A 23,439-nucleotide genomic window follows, 5' to 3' on the forward strand; every position below is an offset into this window, starting at 1 on the left:
ATCCTGTTGGAGCCACCAAACCGCCCCCTCAAGTTTTAGGTCCAAACCGCCCCCGCAAGTTTTAGGTCCAAATTTATGAGACGTGCCAAAATTCCAAAACGTGGGCAAGAAGGCGGGCGAGACAACACGAAAAGTGAAAACCGCGTCAACTCACAAACAGTACCAAGTGGCTCACGAACTATAGGAGACCCAAAAAAAAAAAAAAAGAAAAAAAAAGAAGAAAAAGATAAACTACAAAACCACGGACTCGGCACGTGTGAATAGCAATTCACACACGTACTCAGTCCGATGAAATCCATGTACGCAGATTAATCAATTAATCCGAATTCTTAAAATTTGATCAAACGGTTAAAATTACTATAACTTTTAAAAGGATCCATTGTTTGAAATTATTGGATCAAATTTTAAGGACCCGGATTAATTGATTGGTGGGCTTTGGTGGGAGAGATCTGGAGGGAATCTCTTCCTTGCATGGCTCAGCTCAGGGAGAATATTTTTATTGTGAGCGGAACACGGGTGGTACACTATGTGTTTTTATATAAATGGTGGAAAGTTTTATTTTTCAAGTTATTAACTTTTTAACACATACATCTCATCATTTTTATAATGATAAGTGATGTACCATCCGTGTTCCGGTTACAAAAATCTCATCAGCTCGGGTAGCTGGCACTCCCCGAAATTCACCGGAACGCGCGAGGGTATTTCCGGCACGCGAGTACTATAAAAGGCGGTTAAACCCTCTCCGGAAGTTCGGTAGAGGGTCTCTGCTGTGTTCTCTCTCTCACACGCAATTTCTTGGTCGCTTCCTCACACACTCACACCACACACCCACTCTTTATCTATCGTCTCCATTTTTCTTTCTAGGGTTTCAAATTTCACAAATACGGACCCTCAAATTCCGATTGGAGCTCCGAATTCTTAGTCGCCGTGATTTGATTTTGTACTGCATAGAAAATGGACTCTGATAATTTGTGGAGCAGTCTCTTCTCGACCTCCTCGTCGAGGCGGTACCAATCGCGATCCGGTGAGTTTTCCCGAACTGCCCCTGGCGGTGTTCATTGTTTGTTGTTAATTTTCTTGATTTTTTGTGGGTAGTTTTTGGTGCTGATGATTGCGGTTTGTGTCGTGCAGATCTGTTTTCGCACGAAGAGACTGACGGAGACGATGAGTTAAAGGCCGAGTTTTTGTGCCCTTTCTGCGCCGAGGATTTTGATGTCGTTGGGCTTTGCTGCCACATCGATGAGGAGCATCCGGTGGAGGCTAAGAACGGGGTATTTTGTTCGGTTTCACTTTTTTTAGTTTAATTTTGTAAGTTTTACAGTTCAATTAATTTGTTTCTAGCTTAACTAGAAAAGTGGTTGTTCGAAATGTGTGAAGATACGAACTTTCGAGATTTCATTAGTTTTTCCCTTGTAAATTTTAATGATTGCGTTTTGTTGGTAGTCTAGTTTTCGTTTCGGCTTAGAAAGCAACAATTTTTGTTGTGTTTAGTTTCACTTGTCTTGTAATTTAGGAAGAAGCTGTATGAGTCTGTATAGAGTGAGTTAACGTTTGGGGCGGAAATGTTTCACTGTCAAGGCATACAAAATGATGCTAGCAGTTTACTTGGTTTTCTCTTGGGGTTTGGCTGTGATTGTGAAAGGGTTTTTTTTGTCGAGTAGGACTTCCATTTGAGTAGGGTTGAGTTGCAAATTAGTGGGTTACGTTGAGGGGTGATTCATGTAGTATATGATGGTGTAGAGAGGGGATGGTTTTCATTTAGACAGTTGATCATCTTAGTACGACATTTTTTCTTCAAGCTTTAATAGACCGACAATATTGGTATTCTTCCTTGCTAGTTTTGTGTGGGGTGTTGAAGACTGCTATCGGGCCCCTGTTCATTGAGTGTCTTTATGATGGGTTTGAGCCAACCTCGTGGTTACTTTCTTTGTTGATATACAGATATGTAACTTTCAGGTCTACATGGTGTTTTAATTAATAGGGAAGGAATGTTTCTCTTGGGATGTTCCCTTTTTCTTGGATTTCTATGAAACCAAATGGTCATTTCCTTTCCTTTTTCCAGGTCTGTCCTGTTTGTGCGAAAAGGGTGGGAGCAAACCTTGTGAGCCATATTACTACACAACACGGGAGTTTGTTAAAGATATCCTTTCATCTGGATTTCTGTGTTTGTTTTGGTTATGATTTACATGCATGCTCATTGTGCCATTAAAGTTGGTTCGCTAATGTAAGGATGATTTTTATCGTTTAGGTAGTTGGTTAAAGCCATCTAAATAGCGGTGTGACAGGAATCATGTGTCTAGATAAAACCTTTATCTTCACTGGTATTTCAATTTCAGCAAAATTATGTTCAGATATCTAATTCACTCTCGCATATCTTAATCTGTCTGGCCAGCAAGCAGACTAGTTATTATAATGTGATTGATTATAACCATGACCTTGTTCCCTTTGTTGACACTTCCTGTATTTCCACCAGTCACTTTACTCTGCTACCATGGTATTTTTCTTGCATAAAAACTTTGATAACTTTCCCTTCCATGTTTATTTTTGGTTTGGCATGTATATTTTTTAGTCCAGAGTGAGTGTCATGTGCTCCTTGACTATACATTACGTTCAGCGCAAGAGGAAATTTCGCAGGGGATCTAGTTCAACATTTTCTATGTTAAGGAAAGAGCTGCGAGAAGGAAGTTTACAATCCCTTCTAGGAGGGTCTTCATTCCTTTCCTCAAACACTGAAGCTGATCCTTTGTTGTCTTCTTTTATATTTAACCCTCCCACTGCTGATGAGGATGTGAGTACAAAGCCGCATCCTTTAGTTGAACCATCTTTTGTAAAGGAGAGCACAAAGGAAGAGGTCTCAGAAAGGTATGAGCGTCATCACCACTTTACAACTTTTAGCTTTTTCTTTCCGTTTTATGTTTTTGGTGGCTGAGTAATAAATTAGAGTCCTCATATCTTGAATTTTTTTAGGTATGTAGAACAATAGATGTGTAGGGATAGCATCTAGGGATTGTCTTGAGGTCTGGATTTACAACAGATATATCATGTGTGCTGATTATGTGTTTCCGTTGTGTGCTGTGAATTTATTATGATTTCTTCAAGGTCTAACACTTGTCTATGATGCAACAGAAGCGTTCAACAGCCACCCTTATCTCGCAAGGACCAAGAGGAGCAGGCACGGAGGTGTGAGTTTGTTCAAGGATTGCTCATGTCGACTATTCTTGATGATTTATGAGATAGAAGAGTGTAGTGGGAGTTGTGGAAGTGATAAGTTATTAGGAGCAGAGCGCAGAGCGTAAGTAATACGAGAGGGAAGAAAGTGGTGCTATTTATGTAACAATCGGTAAGAGTTAGATGATAACAACAACAGCTATGTATTCGTAATGTACTCGGACCTTGATGTGTATAATGAAAATATGGAATAATTTATCCACTCTCTGCGTTTGCCTTCTTTCTTGTACATTTTCTTGATAGCTACAAACTCGAAAGGAATGGTGACACTTTAGGTTAGATATGGCATAGGGGCACTTGAGGCTCGTTAGTGGACTGCGATTGGATTTGAGTGGAGGTCTTAATGTCACCGGTGATGGTTTGCAACTTTTTTTTTTTTTTTTTCCATAAATAGTTTTGCATGGATTTTCTGCGTTGGGTGTGCGGGGAGGGGGATGTGAGGATTTGAGCCTCTTCTACTAGATTGGCTTCAATTATTATGTTCTCTGCTTGCACTCCTTTGATTTTTTGTCAATTGATTTCATTTGATTTAGTTCACTATTAAGAGTAGAACAAGAGAGATGAGTGCACGTGGACGTGGAGCAAAGGAGGAAATGTAGAATTACCACTTGCTGGAAATTATAATCGGACGTAAAAACCAAACGACATTTTAGTGAATTCTAAAACCACGTTATTCTAACAAATTCCTAAAACTTCTTAAAACTACGGCGGCAAGCCACATATGTTGTAGTTAATTTCCTCCATTGGTTTATACAAGGATTTAACTTAAGTGGTAGTTTGTGGTACCAAATAGTAGTATTATTCAAGCTTGCTTTTAGGGTGGGTTGCCAGCTTCATGTTTTAGAAGCCTTAAGGCTCGGCGTTCTGCCCCCCAAGAGTAATGCAAAATCAATCAACTTTTTCAACTATATTTGTAAATCATGTGATGTGTCGCAAATACGAAATAAGCACGTTAATCAATATTTAAGTAATAATCTAATCATCAACAACCACGTCACATGGTCTACAAAATACAGTTTTCCTAGCTTTACCCTTAGCGTAACCATAACCCTACTAAACGTTTAGTCTATGACTAGCATAAATGTCCATCTTTCAAAACTTCAACAGGGAAATAGAAAATGCTGCACGATGGCAGAGGCCTCGTGCCATGGAAGTCCCACTTCACAGTGAGTTGTTCTTTCCGCCGTATTCGCATGAACTAATGAACACTAATATTATACTTGAAATGGAAAGAACGAGCTGACTTTCCAAATCGGGCTTGGCCTAGATTTGACAATATACCCTGCTCTCAATTTCCTTTCCCAATTTATTGGCTTGTCTCTCTTTTATGGAATGGAAGGAAACATGCAGATCAGACTTGGAGAGTTTGAACTTTGAATGCTGGTCTTATAACAAGTCCCCTGGATAACACTCCCATGTGCACCCATCGAGATCCTAGACCCGTCCAGGCGTAGGGCAGGCACGGGAGAAACTTACCAATAACTAGGATGTCACCGTGACAATATTCCAAGAAAATCACGCATGACAATGCATGATTAGCTTAGAATACTACTACAACATCCCAATTGCATGGAAGTCCTTCACAGCAGGCACATACGATGTGCCATCAGGATAGAGCATGAATGCAAGGACACAACCAAATTGTTCATCATAACTCACTGCTACTCTGCTATAAGATCACATTATACATTAACAAAACATGTTCGCGTTGAACTTTACTGCTAATTCATACACGGTGTGATTAAACATACTAAACAAAAGGCACCTCTACATACAGAGATAAGTTAAACATATTTTCATCATCATCTAAATAGTAATTGAAAAATTGTCAACATCTACTTACTTGTTCCTGAATCCTCAGAGATCATCACCCTAAACCGCCAAATTGTGGAAAGCAAATAGACTAAGAGTCGTCATCATAATGCCTGATGCAATACATGATGCCCGTTCTGAAGCACACTTCCCATATTAAAAGGCCTTTATTAACGATAATTTCATCACTATTCTTCTTTCAGCCTATCAAAGCCCTCACAAAGCCAAAATCACTCTTAATCCTCCTTTGATGATAATATAAGATATCAAGGGCCAAGTCTGTAATATAACGACAGGAGTGCGAACTGACATCCAACCGATAACATGAAAAACTGGCCCGTGAAAAGGGTTTTTGTCATCAGTAGGTTATATCCCTTTTACATTGGGATGATAACTGCAAGCTGATTAGAGATAATTCTCCTTCTCACCTCTTTGGAATGCTGTGCGACACAAAGAAATTGAAATCAGGATGATGAACTTGCAATTGCCTGAGCCAGTTGTCAGCTGCTCGCAATAGAGAATCAGCCTTTTGACATTCATAAACTCCATTAGAATTCCAAAAGGGAACTTTGAACTTGTACGAAGCAAGCCCAAAGATTGGCAGTGATAGTTTGAAATTGGCACTTTGATTGTCTCTAGCTCGTGGACCACCAAACTGAAGCCTATCAGTGCTTGCACCTGTTCCGAGCAACATGATATATTATAATGTGATTTGCAAAACAAGCAAGTGCATGAATGCACACAAATCTATAATACATATGTAAAGAGAGATAGAGAGAGATGTACCCTTTGTGGGAGTTGATACGAAATGAAAGGTCAAGAAGCAGGCATCGAGGCTCTGCAAAGTTGGACCTGTAGGTATCCTATATATTGGATACCTTTAACAAAAATATACACAGCTACTATTTTAGATTTCTGATTACATATGTACCAATGCTGTGCTTAGTAAAATAAAGCATACCATGCTACAGAAATCCAACTAGAAGGTGATAAATCACAGCTCCTGTAAGTCCTCAGCTCTGGAAATTGAGATGCAAGAAATGAGATCTGTTGGAAGGTAGCGATGAGTGCATGTCACCATCAAACTCATGAAAGAAAAAGGAAAACTCAACGCATGAAGTGTTCTGAGACGATGAGTGACTTACCTTATCAGCCAAAGGTTCACGACCAAATGGTTGATCATGCTCCATATATTGAAAGATAAGTTGACCAGGAGGGTTGCAAGCCTCACCACTTTCATCACTTGAGGAACCATTTAAGGGTTCAGTTCTCGGTACGGTTTTATTCCAACCATGGCCATTTACATCTGTAGCATTCTGCCAACCTAAAGTACCATAAGGAACATTGTTGAATCCTCTTTCTGTTCCATAATCACTGCTGCCATCACTACTTGTCTCCCTGGATGACTCAGCATCACTCTCATCACCAGGCCTCCAGTAATAACATGCACACGAGTGGAAAATTATGTTATACAAACAGTTACTAGCCAACAGATTGATTTCATCTGAGTGAACATTGAGTTTGTGTACCTCTGTGCACAAACTCACAGCTGATAGCTATTAGCATATTTCTCTAAAGCATCAAAATATAAAGTTCAAACTAGCTATTAGCATGCATGGAGCCTTGCACACAATTTCTCTCATAGATGACAAAGGTAGGTAATTGTTTGGAACCAGGACTCGCATGTTTCACTAAAGAAAGGAAAATGCAGTTCAAACTAGTTACTATCATGTAACTCCGTGCAAAATTTTGCTAATTCAAGTTGAGATTCAGCCACATATCATCAGACATCTCACCCCAACACCAAGTAACACCATATCTAAATACACTACCATGCATTATGTCAAAGATCTTGTCACCCATTGCCTACAAGATGTCTACTGACGACTCAACCAACAGCACTCCACTACTATATTTCGTCCTTCACAACCTATCTTCACAATATATCTTTCCACTGTATACTACCACAGCCATTTTTTTCAACACAGCTTGATAAGAAGACATTTCCTATCCTCATATAATGTAAGCCGTAACTACAAGCAGATAAAAATTGTAACCCAATCAACCAAGTTGTATCTGAAATCTCCTTGATCACTCCAAATGAGAAATCAAGTGAAAGGACCAGTAAATGAGGACATAGAATTTACAAGATATAGTAACACACAGCGCATGAGATTACTTAAGTGTAGGTCTGTCTTATTATCAGGTAAACTAAATCTCGGAGTGCACACTGACAGGAATCCAAAACTGATCACAGCAGAATCCATCTGCTTCACTTCACTAAATTCAATTTTTTTTTTCCGACAGTTTCCCCGCGTAATGAAATTCATGTCAAAACCCATAAGTTAAAAATGAGCAGCAACATCAAAACATAAATTACTCACCTTATTCTCGTTGAGGACTTTGATGGGTCTACATAGAGCTGAATAGCGGACAAGTAAGGAACATAGTACTGGATAACAGAGTCACTCCCATTCAACAAAAGAGGGACACCTGCACCGTACGCGCTCCACTCCTTGAAAGATTCCCATAAATCTCCAAGCACAAAGTATGGATGTAATTCTGCCTCGCGACTCCTCCATCCCCTCACACTTGTCTATCCATCACCAAATGGAAACACATGAGAACCACTTCTACAACAATTACAGAAACAATGCACCGAAACCCAAAGCAAGAAATTAAAAGTTGAAAACTTTATTTCAAGTTTGATAGGAGCTTAATTTAGAGGGTTTTTACTGATAAAGATAGCAAATTTTAAAATTCTCAGCAATGCCATATACCCAAAATTTCAATCTCTTCAATTTTCATGAAACACCAAATAAAGTTTCAAAAACTTCAAAATTGATTTTGTAATACCTTGGAAAAATACTGAGCCGCAACCACAGGTGTGGTGTACTCCAAAAACCGATCCAAATTCGTAGCATCACCCGAACCGGAACTGTAAGAAGTCTCACAGTCATCTGAATCCACCGACTGCCTCTGATGCTTCTCCTCCTCTAGCTTTTTTCTCTGCTGCTGCTGCCGTATAGCTGGCGGGTTGTAGAAGCGATTATCTCCCCGAATCCGAGCAATCGAAACGCCTGACATTGGGGAAAACCGGATTCAGTAGAAGGGATGTATTGGGTGAAACTGTTTCGAGAGCAGACGGTCGGCCGAAGGGATTTTGTTCTAGGGAAAACGAAGAGTCCAGAACAGCTTGTGGTCTTGTGGGGCTCGTTCCAGAAGAACTCTGTGCATACGATGGCAGTGAAATTACCACATTGTCCTTTCTTGTTTGAAATTGACGTACTTGTCCCGGTCCAAGTGTAAACTGGAATGGAAATGTTTAGGTTTTCCTGATTTGTGCGAATCTATCCTCGGATGCGTTTGTAAGGGCAAGTGGGTGGGCCTGACCAGTCCAATTTATGTGGGCCTTAAACCGGCCCATTAAAAGACTTGATCGCCCCTTGATTTTATAAATAACACAGAGCTTTAGGCAGGAAGATTTTGGTGGGCGTCAATTGTGAGGTTTCCAACACTCATTATTGTCCTTATTGTGTGAGTTGCCAAGTGGTTTGCAAGAAAAATGAAGTCAGATTTTTTAAGAGAAATTTTATTTGAATTCATCTAACTTTTTTCTACATCTAATTTATTCTCTTAATTCATATTATTTTTTATTAAAGAATTAATATCTCTTTAAATCCAAATTTATTACTAAAATACCCTCTCAAACCCAATTCAAAATGTAAAATTATCTTTACACCCATTATCTTTATAAAATAACATTTCTAATTGAATGTTTTTTTTTTTGTTTTTTTCAAAGAGGTTTTTTTTGCCTTTCTATAATGGCATATGCCATATAGGACTAGTATTTCCATGGCTGCTTTTTTTCTTTCTGCTACCACAATCCATCCATGGACTTGAGATCCAAGAGATCATTCCATATGCTTGAATTTGCGAAGAGAATGTTATGCAAGCTCCAGTTCAGTCCTTTTCAAATGAGCATTTTCATGTACTTTTTAAGAAACTTTGAAGTGACATAGGGCTGAGTGCTTTGCTGCTATGTTAATAAACAAATTGGAGCTATTTCGAATAAAAAAGGTGCAAGACATGCCACTGCTAGTTCGTGGTTAAGGTTGAGCAATCTTTATTTGCACCAAGAATCAAGTTTTATGTCTTTGCAGTACTAATCAAAAGTCCTTGTACTGGTGTTTTGGGGAGCATACAGACGGCAGAGAAAAACAAATACAATATAATGTAAAAAATATGAAATTTAATCCAAAGAAGAAGCAAACAAATAAAATATCCATAAATCGAGTCATATCTTAGTTGGAGGATTAAAAACTTCAAAATCACCATCAATCAATAGAAAAGCTTGTTTTTCTCTATCAGAGCTATTAGGGTTTTAGTTGGAATGAATGTAGGAGGATAAACAAAGGGTGATGTTAGGGTTTAATTTTAGTATGTGAGTCTATTGATAAATTTGATTTTTATTATTCATTTCATTTTGTACTGAATAATAATTATGCAATAGGATAAAATAGACAATTAACATTTAAAATTTAAGTTGGGTGTAAAAAAATGTTAAATAGGTTTAAATAAAATTTATCATCCTCTAATTACATTAACACATTGCGTCATATGGTACATAAGATTCACTTGTTACATCAATTGATGTAGTTAGAAAATATGATGCTTTAAAATAATCGTTTTATGTGTGCGAGAGGAATCACTTGTGAATTGTAGGTCTTTGTCGTATAGCAGTCGGGTCAACTCATTTAGCGTCAACAAGTTAATTATATACTTTATCATGATCATTAAATTGGTAATTAACGTAAGCTTTATGGTACTACGGCGGGTTAGCTCAAGTAGTTAGAAATTTAAAGACTCTTAACATTATTCATTAGTGGTATACGTTTATCAATATTACAATGTTTTAGTAATTGATAAATGTTATATCGGTAATTCATATGTATAGTTGCGGAGTCAGAAATTCATGTTAGGAAATGCACACTTTAGATCAAAATGGACATAATATATATAGAAACTAACTCATTCTTTGGTCGCTTTGGTATCAAATTCAAAGGTGAGAGTGATCATGCATTTATTCTTCATTATACATGGTCAACTATATCAAGAGTTGAAAATAAAACATGATTAAAAGCACATCCTTTTATTCTTCAGTCTTGATATCAAATTCAAAGGTAGATCATGCATTTATTTTTTCTCATAGTGACCAAGAGAACATTTTTCTAAAAACATTAAGGCACGAGAGCATTTGAAGGGTTTTTTGTGCTAATTTGAAAAAAAGGAAATATTTTTCTCTTCTTGATTTCATATATAATATAATAGAGGAAAATGAGAAATTAACCAAAATAATGGTCTGCAAGCAAAGAGAAAAATTGTAAATAGGTAACAAACAGAGAATATGATCAACTAATATTAGTCTAGAACTATAGTTTCAAACTTTTAATATAAAAAATTTAAAGCTTTTTATTTATTGGATTGAAATTAATTGGACTAACCAATACAATTACAACTTCAAGTTTATAGTGGTAATTAATGATAGTAGAGGTTGTCACGAAAAAATAATTTGAGGATAGCCCGAGCCTACCCTAGTCTTAGACCATCTCCAACTCTGGGCTAAAAGTCAAATTACCCCCCAAATTACCCCCCCAAACACTCTCCAACCCATGCTAAAATTTTAGGCTAAATGCCAAATGCTATTTCTGGGTCAAATACCCCCCAGCTTTCCCCCCGGGCTAAATGCGAAATGTTTATCGGAATTTATTTTTTTTTAGATTAAAATGTTCATAAAATTAATTTACAATAATCTACATATTTATTTTTTTAATAAAAATTGATTTAAGAAAAAAATTTAGGCTAATTTCATTCTTTAATAATTCTGGGCTAAAATTTTAGGGTAGAAGGATTGGAGCAGAAAAGATGTTTCTGGGCTAAAAGCTAAATTTTCCGGGTTAAAAAATTTGGCTTTTAGCCCAAGGGTTGGAGATGGTCTTAGGGTGGCTCCGCCACTGCATATGTAGTTAGAAAATGTAGTGCTTTAAATTAATCGTGAATCATATGGTGGATGACATATATTTGTTTTATTATATAAGTTATTATGATCTTTAGGTGATTGATATTCTCTCTTAAAAAAATCATTATGTGATCAATATGAATTACATATATAAGTTGGGTCACATATAGTTATAAAATGAAGCCTTAACATTATTCATTAAACAAATTGGATTTGGACACGTGTTCAAATAATTGAAATTATAAACACAAATTGGACATGTATTCAAATTTGATTGGATGAAAATAGAAGTGGCTACTGAATTTTCAGCAGCAAAGTATTATTCTAAAAAGAAACATACAAACATATCATCAAATCCATGATTTTATTTTTATTCATTTGCAAATGTAAGGAAATACAATATTCACTCTTCAATCAAAAGCTCCCATTACAAGCCAACATAGCGTTTCGGAAGTTAAAAAAAAAAAAGGAATGAAAACCACACAATTTTTTATGCCAAAGATGACATAGAGTTTTGATCAAGATAACTTAGAAAATCATTGAAGCAGCAGAAGAATTTAGTTGTAGGCATCCTGATGCTCCAAGAGGTAGTTCTCAATCAACTTAAAGAGGTGGGAGGCCTTCTCTTTGCCAGCCTTAACATGCTCTTCCTTGATCTCAACATCACCTTTGGTGTGGTAGTGGCTGGTGCTCTTGATGACGGAACCGCTGCTGGCAGCAACCAACTTAGTCTCATAAGAGATCTTCTCAATTGTCTCAGAGATAGCATCTCCTTCGATCACACTGTACTTGTAGACAAAGTTGTCCTTGTCAACCCCATCAATTCTGTGCTTCACATAGCTGTATGTGCTACCTTCACCGAAGTTGATCTTCTTAATGGTTCCAACTCCTCCATCTCCTTCAAGGATTTCAGCGCTCTTCACTGCTTGTGGTGCAATCTTGGGGATGAGGTTGTCAGCATCAAGAACAAAGGCATTGAACAACCTAGCAGGGGGGATGACAGAGGTGAACTCGGATTCGTATGTGAAAACACCCATGATTCTGAGAAGTGTTTGGAAAGTAAGAAAATAAAAATTGATGAATAGGAAGATGATGTAATGGGAGGTTTTGAGTTGTGAAGAAGTGAGGGAGCAGGTATGGTATTTATAGGGTGAGGCTGAAGGTTGATCAAAACGTTTTATTATGCAAGTTCCTGCTTGGTTCTATGCATTTACGTGGGAACCATTACTTTTTCTACATGAAATTTTGTATTTTAGTCAAGGGGAAGGGAAGGACCATCTGGATATTGAAAAAGAAAATACCCAATTAATCACGAGGTCGAGTAACCTCAATTATTTTCCCGTCTGCACAATGAGATTCCATTTGATAATAAACAATAGTATGAACATGCACGAACCGTGTGGGACTCCTAATAATTCAATTTTCGTTGTCCACTACTGTACAGGTTAATGTTTTGAGTCATTTCCATTTGGCTGTGTGCTTAAATAGGTTAAAATGGACGAGGACTGTGCATTGGGATAACAGTTGAAATTATTTTGAGGCATTTCCATTAGGAGATGTGATAACCTACAGGAAAACGGAGGGCAACCAATGTTGACAAATTGCAACTAGCCAATGTTGAATGCAAGTCAAGTCCCCCTACTTTGAACTTCTGGAGTTTGACCAAAAAAAGAAATTGAACTTCTGGAAGTGTATACTAACTAATTAACCTCCGTAAAATTTATTGGAAAGGTTAACTACTTGGTTCATTTTTATGTTAGGGTGTTTTTGATATAGTCTGTATTAAGGTTTTCTAGTAGGATAAGAATTATGATTACTTTCCCATCTGTAATCAAGGTTTAAGATTGCTTTATTATTTGTTTTAGAAGCTTATGTTTCTGGGTTCAATGAGACTTTGAAAGTTTTAAGTGTCATTCAATAAATGTTAGCCTGGTATCATTTTTTTTTGGGTTTTTATTACAATTTGTCTATTAAATGGTTAATTAGTTTTAGGCTGGTATCAATTTTTTTTTGGGTTTTTATTACAAATGGTCCCTGAAATCGGCCTAACTCATCATATTGGTCATTCAATTTGAAAATCAATCAATGTCTTTCCTGAAATTAACTACCGCAAATCAACTTGGTCCATGCCGTTTAATCTGTAAAGTTTTCTATTAGTTTGCTGACAGAGCATACAAGTAGAGCCCCCATGTCTAATTAAGTAGTGCCATGTGGAAAAATCTATAAAACCATAAAAAGACAATTTAAAAACCCATAAAAAAAACTACCCAAAACTAAAAAAGAAAAAAAAAAGAAAAAAAAGAAAAAGAAGATGAAGCAGGCAACATCATCGTCTTCCTAAGATCCCACAACCCAGCCACCACTTATGCTAGATCCCAACCAGCAACCACTCCTTCTAAATCCCAACCACCAGCCACAACCCCTTGATTCTTTGGCTCCGTTCGTTGAGCAGTTGGCTCGACCAGCCACCCATTCTCCCTCCGCATATCCTTCCATCGACCAGGCAACGGCGTAGCCCGTGTGCTGATGCGACGCGTCTTCTATCCGTCGATCTACTTATAACGCCGCTTGCAATTTCGTTCTCTTTCTGCAACACCCACGTTGCTCCTCTTGAACCCATATTCTTGCTTTCTCCACTCTTTTACAGCAACACACACTCTCACACTGAGTTCTTGGAAGGGCTCTGCAACTACGTTGCCAGAATGAGGAGCAAAAGACGCCTCTCAGACTGAATTTTTTTTAGTTATTTTATTTGGCTAAATAATAATACATGGCACTAAATCATTGGTTGTGTTGGCCACATGTGTGCTACGTCAGCAAACTAACGGAAAACTTGACGGAATTAAACGGCAAGGACCAAGTTGATTTGTGGTAGGCAATTTCAGAAACTACATTGATTGATTTTCAATTTCAGAGACCATCTTGATGACGAGGGTTAATTTCAAAGATCATTTGTGTTAAAAACCTTCTTTTTTTTCTGTCAATAGATTTGGTCGTACCACACCTTTGCTTTTGTCACAAAAATGCATTCTTTTTTACTTTAGAATTCCATTTTTAATGAGATCTACAGATATGAAGAATTTTATTGACATTAACGTGGGCATAGTCATATCTATTAATGTTGATGTGCTCACTTCTATGCATTCGAGGTCAACTAATTTAGGTCTACTACAATTTTTTTAATGGAACGACATATTTCATTCGTGAAGGAGCAAATACATACAATATTTACATAAACCAAGAACATGACCCAAAATGGGGTACTAACAAAGATCTGAAAATATATATACAAAAGAATAATCTCATCATATGTTGCAAGACAATGCTGGAAGAGACAAAGAATTCATAGAAACCAGTGCATGCAAGGTCCTGCCAACTTAGTTAGAAAACTAAAAGCATTAACATTATTCATTAGTAGTTGGGTCAACTAATGCAAGAAGACCGTACGACACACACACACACATATATATATGTGTGTGTATTCATTTGTCACACCATGATAATTGTAAAATGTTGTATAGTTTATGTCAACTCGTGTAGTTAGAAAATATGATGCTTTAAATTGATCGCGTATTAGGTGATAAATAAGATTGATGTTTTGTTTTCTTAAATTAGTTATTTGTGATCTTTTGGTGTGATTGACATAACTTGTCATGTAGAATAATAGAAGGCAAGTTAGAAAAATGAAAATTGAACATTATTTGTTAACACGGTGAAACTTGAAAATATATCATCAAATATGATGTTCTTCTTATTTATTTGTAAATCAAAGGAAATACAATATTCACTCTTCACTCAGAAGCTCCAATTACAAGCCAAAACACTGTTTCAAAACTTAAAAGAAAAAGGGAATGAAAACCACACCGGTACATTGGATGATGCCAAAGATCACACAACTACTTATTGGTACTTTTTGCGGCAGCATGTAATATTAATTTAGTTGTAGGCATCCTGATTCTCCAAGAGGTAGTTCTCAATCAACTTGAAGAGGTGGGAGGCCTTCTCTTTGCCAGCCTTAACGTGCTCTTCCTTGATCTCAACATCACCCTTGGTATGGTAGTGGCTGGTGCTCTTAATGACAGAACCGCTGCCGGAAGCAACCAACTTAGTCTCATAAGAGATCTTCTCTATTGTCTCAGAGATAGCATCTCCTTCGATCACACTGTACTTGTAGACAAAGTTGTCCTTGTCAACCCCATCAATTCTGTGCTTCACGTAGCTGTATGTGCTACCTTCACCGAAGTTGATCTTCTTAATAGTTCCAACTCCGCCATCTCCTTCAAGGATCTCAGCGCTCTTCACTGCTTGTGGTGCAATCTTGGGGATGAGGTTGTCAGCATCAAGAACAAAGGCATTGAACAACCTAGCAGGGGGGATGATAGAGGTGAACTCGGATTCGTATGTGAAAACACCCATGATTCTGAGAAGTGTTTGGAAAGTAGGAAAATAGGAAATTGATGAAGAGGAAGATGATGTAATGGGAGGTTTTGAGTTGTGAAGAAGTGTGGGAGGAGGTATGGTATTTATAGAGTGAGGCTGAAGGTTGATCAAAAGGTTTTATTATGCAAGTTCCTGGTTGGTTCTATTTCATTAACGTGGGAACCATTACTTTTCCGACATGGAATTTTGTATTTTAGTTAAGGGGAAGGGAACGACCAACAGGATATTGAATAAGAAATTACCCAATTAATCACGAGGTCGACTAACCTCAATTATTTACATTGGTTTGCACTATTAGATTCCATTTGATGATAAACAATAGTATGAATGAATCATGTGGAACTTCTAATAATTCAATTTTTGTTGTCTACTACTGTATAGTTGAATATTATGAGTCATTTCCATTTGGCTGTGTGCTTAAATTGGTTAAAATGGACGAGGACTGTGCATTGGTATAACAGCAGGAATTATTTTGAGCCATTTCCATTTGGAGATGTGAAAGCCTAAACCATAAAGGTGGGCAATTAATGTCGACAAATTGCAACTAGCCAATGTTGAAATGCAAGTCAAGTCCCCCTAATTTGAACTTCTGGAGTTTGACCAAAAAGGATTTTTGAACTTCTGGAAGTGCATACATTTGTAAGATACGTAACAATACTATAACTAATTAACCTCCGTAAAATTTATTGGAAAAGTTAACAACTTGGTTCATTTTTATGTTAGGGTGTTTTTGATATGGTTTGTATTAAGGTTTACTAGTTGGATAAGTATTATGATTACTTTCCCATCTGTAATCAAGGTTTAAGATTGGTTTATTATTTGTTTTAGTAAATCAGGTGTTTGTAAGTACATCTCTTGTAACTTTGTAGGTATCAAGTCTTAGCAAGATTGTAATTTGTTCGTTATGTAGTATGCTTGTCAATTTGTAGTATTCTTCTTTCTTGTATGTCTATGGAATAACATTTTGTGTTTTTCAATAATTTTTTTTTTGTCCTTTGATTTGTATACTAAATTTCCTATTGCATTGATATTCCTTTATGCAATGTATGCAACTATTGTTAAAGAGCCAATCTCGCGTAATTCTTTTTCACTGTTAAAAATAAATATATGTCAACAGCTAATTACATGCTTGTGAAGCTTACAATGTTGCAATTACTCCTTCATGAATACGTACAAGATTTATATAGATCAAGAACATGACCCAAGAGGGGTTACTAACAAAGATCTGAAAGTATATGCAAGAGTAATCGCATATGTTACAAGACAATGCTGAAAGAGAGAATTCACAAAAACCAATGCCCTTAGGCTCTAACCAATCCAGTCAAATGGTCATAGGCCAAAATATAGTCCGTTTTGACACGAAAGTCGTCTCCAACCGAGAACTAGGCTAAAGAGCTTGTGGGCCTCACTTGACCAAAAATTAGACACCAGGCCAGGGGCTGGCCAAAATAAGCCAGCCAACTAGCCCGATGCAGCAGCCCAAACACCAGACAAGTTCCATCCTTAATCACATGTCGATTCAAAGAAACAATATTGCAGCAGAACCTCTTCTTAAGTGATGCATCAACTTAATTAATTAAAACAGATTTAGCAAAAAGTTAATTAATTAATTATCTCTTCTTTTCGTACACAAAATAAACACTTTAATTGCATATTTTGCAAGTAATCCCATCCCCAGTATTGCCTATTAAAATTTCATAATATTATATATATATATATATATATATATTTTTTTTTTCTTCTTCTTATATTATGTATTTTTTTAGTATATTATCTTATGTACTTTTGCAAAAAGAATTATACCATGCATGTGGACGGACTAATAATTAAACCTTAATTTGGGCTTAAAAAAATAATGATACAACCAGGACGCATGCAAGAGCCAAAATATCGTTGGGGTTGGTTGATTTAGGTACAACCTTTTTTATTATTGGTTGGTTATTGTTTGGAGGTTCTTTTCGTTATAGAACATATTAAAAAATAGCATCCTTCGGTTAGAGATGAATTTTTTTGTCAAATGACTATGTTTTAGTCTATAATCCTTTGATCCATTCGGTTAAAGATAATATAAAATATGATCGTTTATTAAAAAATAATTTCTTATAAAACTATAAAACAAAATATGACCCTTGGCCCTCTCTCCATTGACGGTGGCCATCGTGACAACTTGGGTAGTTAGAAAACAAAAGCATTAAATTCATTAGTAGTTGGGTCAACTCATGCAAAGGGACCGTATGACATGTGTATACATTCATCTGTCATACCATGATAACTGTAAATGTTATAATTGTTACGTCAACTCGTGCGGTTATAAAATATGATGCTTTAAATTGATCGCGTATTAGGTGGTAGAATAAGATTCATTTGTTTTCTTAAATTAGTTATTGTGTGATCTTTCAGTGTAATTGACATGACATGTCACATAGAATAATAGAAGTCAAGATAGAAAAATGAAAAATGAACATTATTCATTACCACGGTGCATAAAAAGAAATTTGAAAATATATCATCAAATATGATTTTCTTCTTATTTATTTGTAAAGGAAAGGAAACACAATATTCACTCCACTCAGAAGCTCCAATCACAAGCCAAAACACTGTTTCAAAACTTAAAAGAAAAAGGGAATGAAAACCACACATTGTTTGATGCCACACGAGGACACAACTACTTAATAATACTTTTTGTGGTAGCAGGCAATATTAATCTAGTTGTAGGCGTCCTTGTGCTCCAAGAGGTAGTTCTCAATCAATTTGAAGAGGTGGGAGGCCTTCTCTTTGCCAGCCTTAACATGCTCTTCCTTGATCTCAACGTCACCCTTCGTGTGGTAGTGGCTGGTGCTCTTAATGACGGAACCGCTGCCGGAAGCCACCAACTTAGTCTCATAAGAGATCTTCTCAATTGTCTCAGAGATAGCATCTCCTTCAATCACACTGTACTTGTAGACAAAGTTTTCCTTGTCAACCCCATCAATTCTGTGCTTCACGTAGCTGTATGTGCTACCTTCACCAAAGTTGATCTTCTTAATAGTTCCAACTCCACCATCTCCTTCAAGGATCTCAGCGCTCTTCACTGCTTGTGGTGCAATCTTTGGGATGAGGTTGTCAGCATCAAGAACAAAGGCATTGAACAACCTAGCAGGGGGAATGACGGAGGTGAACTCAGATTCGTATATGAAAACACCCATGATTCTAAGATGCGTTTGGGAAGTGAGGAAAAACTAATTGATAAAGAGGAAGACCGAGGAAGAAAGATGATGTATTGGGAGGTTTTGAGGTGTGAATAGCTGAAGAGGAGGTATGGTATTTATAGGCCGAGGCTGCCTGAAGGTGGATGAATAGGTTTATGCCATTTCCTTATTTTTTAAATTGGTTCATTGTGACGTGGGAACCATTACTTTTCTACATGGAATTAATGTTTGTATTTTAGTCAAGAGAAGAACCATCTGCTAATTGAATAAAAAAAATATAGCCATTTAATCCACGAGCTTAATTATTTCTATCCCACTGTTTTATATTGAAGTTATAATTTTGCATTTGCATGCAATGAGTGCTTCAGAGATGACCACATTCTCTGACATTGTAGCTACTTTTACACTTTCTGTGAAAACCAGAGCATAGAAATTGGAATTCATTTTAGTAATCAAGGTTCTAAAAAACGTTAGGCGCTAGTTGGGCGGCGGGTTAGCGCTTAGCGCCTAGGCAGCTAGGCAGGGTTTAGGCGGGTGCCTAGACGGCCTAGGTGGATTTAGGTAAATTTCATGTATATCTTGTAAATAAGTGCTTATTAACACTTACAAAAAATTATACTTGTATGAAATCCATGGATAAGATAATAAAAGAATGATAAAATGCAAAAAGAGTATCCAACAAGTCCAAAATTTAAAAACATATTAAGCATATATGCCATATAATCATAGTGAGGAGTATTGTAAGATGACACATGTACAATAAGTTCACAATTTAAAACCACATAAAATGCAAAATAGGAGGAAAATAAGGAAATATAGTAATGTAGATAGGATTTTTTTTATTTTTTAATTTAAAAAAATAAATAAATAAAAAACCGCCTAGCACCGCCTAGTGCCTATCCCGCCTAGGGCCGCCTAGAGCCTAACCGATTTTTCCAATCAATTTGCAAAAAAATACCTCGAGTCACAACCGCCTAGGCCATTTTTTAGAACATCGTCAGTAATTGATTAAGCTTATTCCTTTACTATCTTTTTCAGTCCAAAACTGATACTTGGGTCTCAATCAACAATGACTGCCATGGGCTATGAATTCAATAATTCTGATAAAGTGAACACTTCACATTCTCTTCCATTCCAGTTAGCCATTCTGATGGTAGAAATTTCAATTAATCTGCCGACCATCTCACCTTAATTGAGGCAGGGCTAGCTTATCCTCTAATCATTTCATATCGTATAACAAAAAATATCAGACGAGACTACAAAATAACTTCGTTCTTTGTTGGGTATTGAGATTTGAAACCAAGTTGGGCCGTTTTGTTGTCTCCTATATTTGTCTAATTTTGTATTCACGATCAACATGGTCATTGGCTGTGTAGTTAATAATTACGAGGTGAATTTGGACTTGTTATAATTGAACGTTTTGATATTGCCCCCATACAAAATGATGGGCAATCAATGTTGACCCAATGCAGCCATATGTTGAAATACAATTCAAGTAGCCTAATTTGAACTTCTGGAAGTGCATACTAGTTGTAATGTGGTAGGGACAACAATATATGAAGCAGACAGCAATTTTGTAAAACAAAGGTTTCATCAATTGGGCATTAGACACCAATTCATTTTGAATAATACTTGGGTACTCACCTTTTAATTTTGTCCAATGATATTTTGAAATATTGTATTATTTTTGATAAATAATGGACATGTTATTTAATTTTTTTTTTTGGGCTTTGGAAAAAAGGAACACGTGACATTTTTTTTTATTAACCAAGTCAGAAAGTGAGTACATCAATACTTACTAGTGAGTATCTAAGTATTATGCATTCATTCCATCCCCATCAGTGTACTAATTAACCTCAGTAAATTACATTCATACTGTTTCATAAAAGCTTTAGTTGCAAGGACTCTTAACAAAACTTTTCCCTACTCTAGCGAGAATTCAAATATTTGGCAAGAAAGCATTTCCTCACTGTAGATAGACTCTTATCGTCGTAATCTATTTTACTAACTATACCGAGTAAAAGTTTTAGAGTTTAACAAAATGGAGACTTTGAGCAAGAGTTTTTTTTCTCGCTAAACGACTTTTTTGTTGTAGTAAATGTACAATTGGATCCACATACACTAAGAATTAACAATTCATCATGTGCGTGCAAGTAGAAGACAATGCATAATTAACACTTTTCCAAAAGTGTTAGTTACACTCAATATTCTTGTGGTAGATGTGTAGGAGTTTAGGTTAATTGTTGGTTGTGCAAATTTCCCCTCAAGAACAAGAATTTGGTCACGGAAGATGAAATGAAGCCAGATTTAGTTAGGTTAGTATCATTGTCTTTGTTAATAGATTTGGAGTGTTAGGTCTTTGTCACATAATTGCATTGTTTTCCCCTTTAGATTTTTAAATTTGACGTGATTTATAGATATGAAGAGATTCTTGCACTACAAAAAACCGCAGTATTTGTCGGATCAAATACGATTTTGTCACCTATAAGTTTGCTCGACAAAATTATGTGAGCCAAAGTTCGTCGCGCAAAACCCGTTGCTCAAATATTGCCTGACGAAATATAAGCATTTGTCAAGAGAACATTGTTGACTCGACTAAATAAAGTCGTCCGGTAAAAGAGCATTGACCGACCTGGTCCGACAAACATAGCTTGCTCGACAACAAAGTTTTGTCGAGTTTCTAGAAATAAAATAATGAAAATTTTAGCCCGACAAAATATTAGTCGGGCAATTGTTTTAAAGAAAAAAAAATACAATAAAAGTTTGCTTGACGAATATCTTCGTTGGGCAAAGCTTTTATATATATATATTTAAATTTGAAATTAAAATAATGTATTAATTCTAATTATATTAGTCTAAAAGGCTAAAATAAATCACAACTTTAAAGAAATTTATTTAATTACATTAAAAAAATATTCGTACAATTGTATGTAACAAAAAAATTAAGTGCAACTACTGGAGTTACCGCTGAGGTGGCTAGTGGAATGGCGCCTGAAGATCGCTCGGAGGATTGGGAATGCGAATGCCAGAAGCTAACATTGCTTGCGCTATCCCAACAATGTACCAAAAGGCCCTCCTCTCACTGACGCACGGTTTCTTGCTCGCGCAGAGCTTCTTCTCGACGGCTCGCTAGCTCCATCTCCAACTGCTGCAGTTTGGAAGACATCTTGCTTGGAGGATGAGACCTAGATGAAGAAGAAGTTTCCTCAAGATCCCGAACTTGACCGGTTCCTAGGCCACCGAATTCTTTGCATTTCAGTTGGCCAACCACGTCCATTAGCAATTGTAGAGACACCTCTCGATCAGGTGTCATCTCCTCCATTGGTGTGTCCGATTTCTGCTGGGAGAGGTTGGCTAGGTACTTATCCTTATTCTGCGACGTAGAAGCCTACAAAAAAATAAAAAATAAAAATCAGTTACCTATCCTAAAAGTTTATTTTGATGATTTTTAGCTTATACGATCTCAGAGTATATATAAATAAGTTTGAAGGTTGGATCGTTGAAACTAGTTTCATAGAATGTGTATCCCGTCAAAACAATTGATTCAACAAACACTTAAAGTTTATTTTATACTTTCATTGAGTAGAAAGGAAGATTTTGTGGCGTACACTAGTGTATATATTTTAACTTGATCATCGAGTTCATTCATTGTCTTCTTCTAGTGTAAAAAATCATCAAAAGTAGAGCTAAAATAACTGTCAAATCGTGATTTTTCGTTTGTAACCGTAGAATGACATCTCCACAGATATGTATCCTTTTCTAATTTTTTTCTGCAATCGAATAATCTGATACGGTGATTGGTGTATTTCGTATGAGGGAGTGATAGATTTATAACCATTTTAACTTTTGATTCAATTTTGTATTCCTCTATTTAATACAAATTCTAGAGAATATCCAAACAATGAAATTTGGAATTCCCGTCATTTTGTAATTTCTATGTATCCAACATCCAAACGATGAAATTCATTTAACGGGAATTTAATTACTGTCAATTGTAATTCCTGTCATTTAAAATTATGTGATAATTTAGAAATTCTCCATCCAAACATAGTGTAAAAGTTTGTTTTTTGTGCTTTTGACGCATCCGATCTCGCAGTATATATGTAACATCTCACATCGCCCAGGGGAGTGATCCTTAAATGTATATTCCCATCCCTACCTAGCACGAGGCCTTTTGGGAACTCACTGGCTTCGGGTTCTGTAGGAACTTCGAAGTTAAGCGAGAAGGAGGCCAGGTCACTCCCAGGATGGGTGACCCACTGGGAAGTTGCTCGTGAGTTCCCAAAAACAAAACCGTGAGGGAATGGTAAGCCCAAAGAGGACAATATCGTGTTACGGTGGTGGAGCGGGCCCGGGAAGTGGTCCGCCCCGGGCCGGGATGTGACAATATATAAATAAGTTTGACGGTTGGATCATTGAAACTACTTTTGCAGAACGTGTATCCTGTCAAAACAATAGATTCGACAAACAATAAAGAGTTTATTATATTTCCATTAAGTAGAATGGAAGATTTTGTGGTGTCCACTATAGTTCAAATTGATGATCGGGTTCATTTATTGTATTCTTCTAGGGTCAAAGAGTGTAGTTGTAAAAAAAATATCAAAATCGAAGCTAAAATGACCATTAAATCTTGATTTTTAGTTTGTAACTGTAGGAAATTTTGGTCTCGTTACCTATTCTCTCTGAAAGTTTGTTTTTGGTATTTTTGGTGTATGCGATATTGGAGTATATACAAATAAGTTTGACATTTGG

The 23,439-nt window shown here is 36.6% G+C and overlaps 5 protein-coding genes across 5 annotated transcripts; 1 reads left to right on the forward strand and 4 right to left on the reverse strand.

Annotated features, from left to right (window-relative positions):
- Positions 1-613: 613 nt before the first annotated feature.
- LOC103452833 (protein DEHYDRATION-INDUCED 19 homolog 4-like) lies at positions 614-3,430 on the forward strand. Its single transcript, XM_008392369.4, has 5 exons — positions 614-1,024; positions 1,132-1,271; positions 2,063-2,140; positions 2,609-2,862; positions 3,127-3,430. Exons 1-5 carry the CDS (start codon positions 955-957, stop codon positions 3,230-3,232), a joined length of 648 nt encoding a protein of 215 aa, XP_008390591.1. The 5' UTR covers positions 614-954; the 3' UTR covers positions 3,233-3,430.
- A 1,439-nt stretch (positions 3,431-4,869) lies between these two features.
- LOC103452834 (uncharacterized) lies at positions 4,870-8,333 on the reverse strand. Its single transcript, XM_029090893.2, has 7 exons — positions 7,897-8,333; positions 7,425-7,636; positions 6,186-6,471; positions 6,002-6,087; positions 5,827-5,918; positions 5,469-5,718; positions 4,870-5,372 (listed from the first exon to the last, which is right to left on the reverse strand). The coding sequence occupies exons 1-7, from the start codon at positions 8,125-8,127 to the stop codon at positions 5,240-5,242; spliced, it is 1,290 nt and encodes a 429-aa protein (XP_028946726.1). The 5' UTR covers positions 8,128-8,333; the 3' UTR covers positions 4,870-5,239.
- Positions 8,334-11,404: 3,071 nt separating this feature from the next.
- On the reverse strand, positions 11,405-12,501 carry LOC103423967 (major strawberry allergen Fra a 1-3). The gene has a single exon (XM_008362041.3). It carries the CDS (start codon positions 12,094-12,096, stop codon positions 11,617-11,619), a length of 480 nt encoding a protein of 159 aa, XP_008360263.2. The 5' UTR covers positions 12,097-12,501; the 3' UTR covers positions 11,405-11,616.
- Positions 12,502-14,778: 2,277 nt separating this feature from the next.
- On the reverse strand, positions 14,779-16,784 carry LOC103423968 (major strawberry allergen Fra a 1-3). Its single transcript, XM_008362042.4, has one exon. The coding sequence runs from the start codon at positions 15,473-15,475 to the stop codon at positions 14,996-14,998; it is 480 nt and encodes a 159-aa protein (XP_008360264.2). The 5' UTR covers positions 15,476-16,784; the 3' UTR covers positions 14,779-14,995.
- Positions 16,785-18,003: 1,219 nt separating this feature from the next.
- LOC103423966 (major strawberry allergen Fra a 1-3) lies at positions 18,004-18,851 on the reverse strand. The gene has a single exon (XM_008362039.4). It carries the CDS (start codon positions 18,682-18,684, stop codon positions 18,205-18,207), a length of 480 nt encoding a protein of 159 aa, XP_008360261.2. The 5' UTR covers positions 18,685-18,851; the 3' UTR covers positions 18,004-18,204.
- Between the last annotated feature and the right edge of the window lie 4,588 nt (positions 18,852-23,439).

The sequence above is a fragment of the Malus domestica genome, chromosome 13, assembly GCF_042453785.1.
Source record: "Malus domestica chromosome 13, GDT2T_hap1".
NCBI lineage: Eukaryota > Viridiplantae > Streptophyta > Magnoliopsida > Rosales > Rosaceae > Malus > Malus domestica.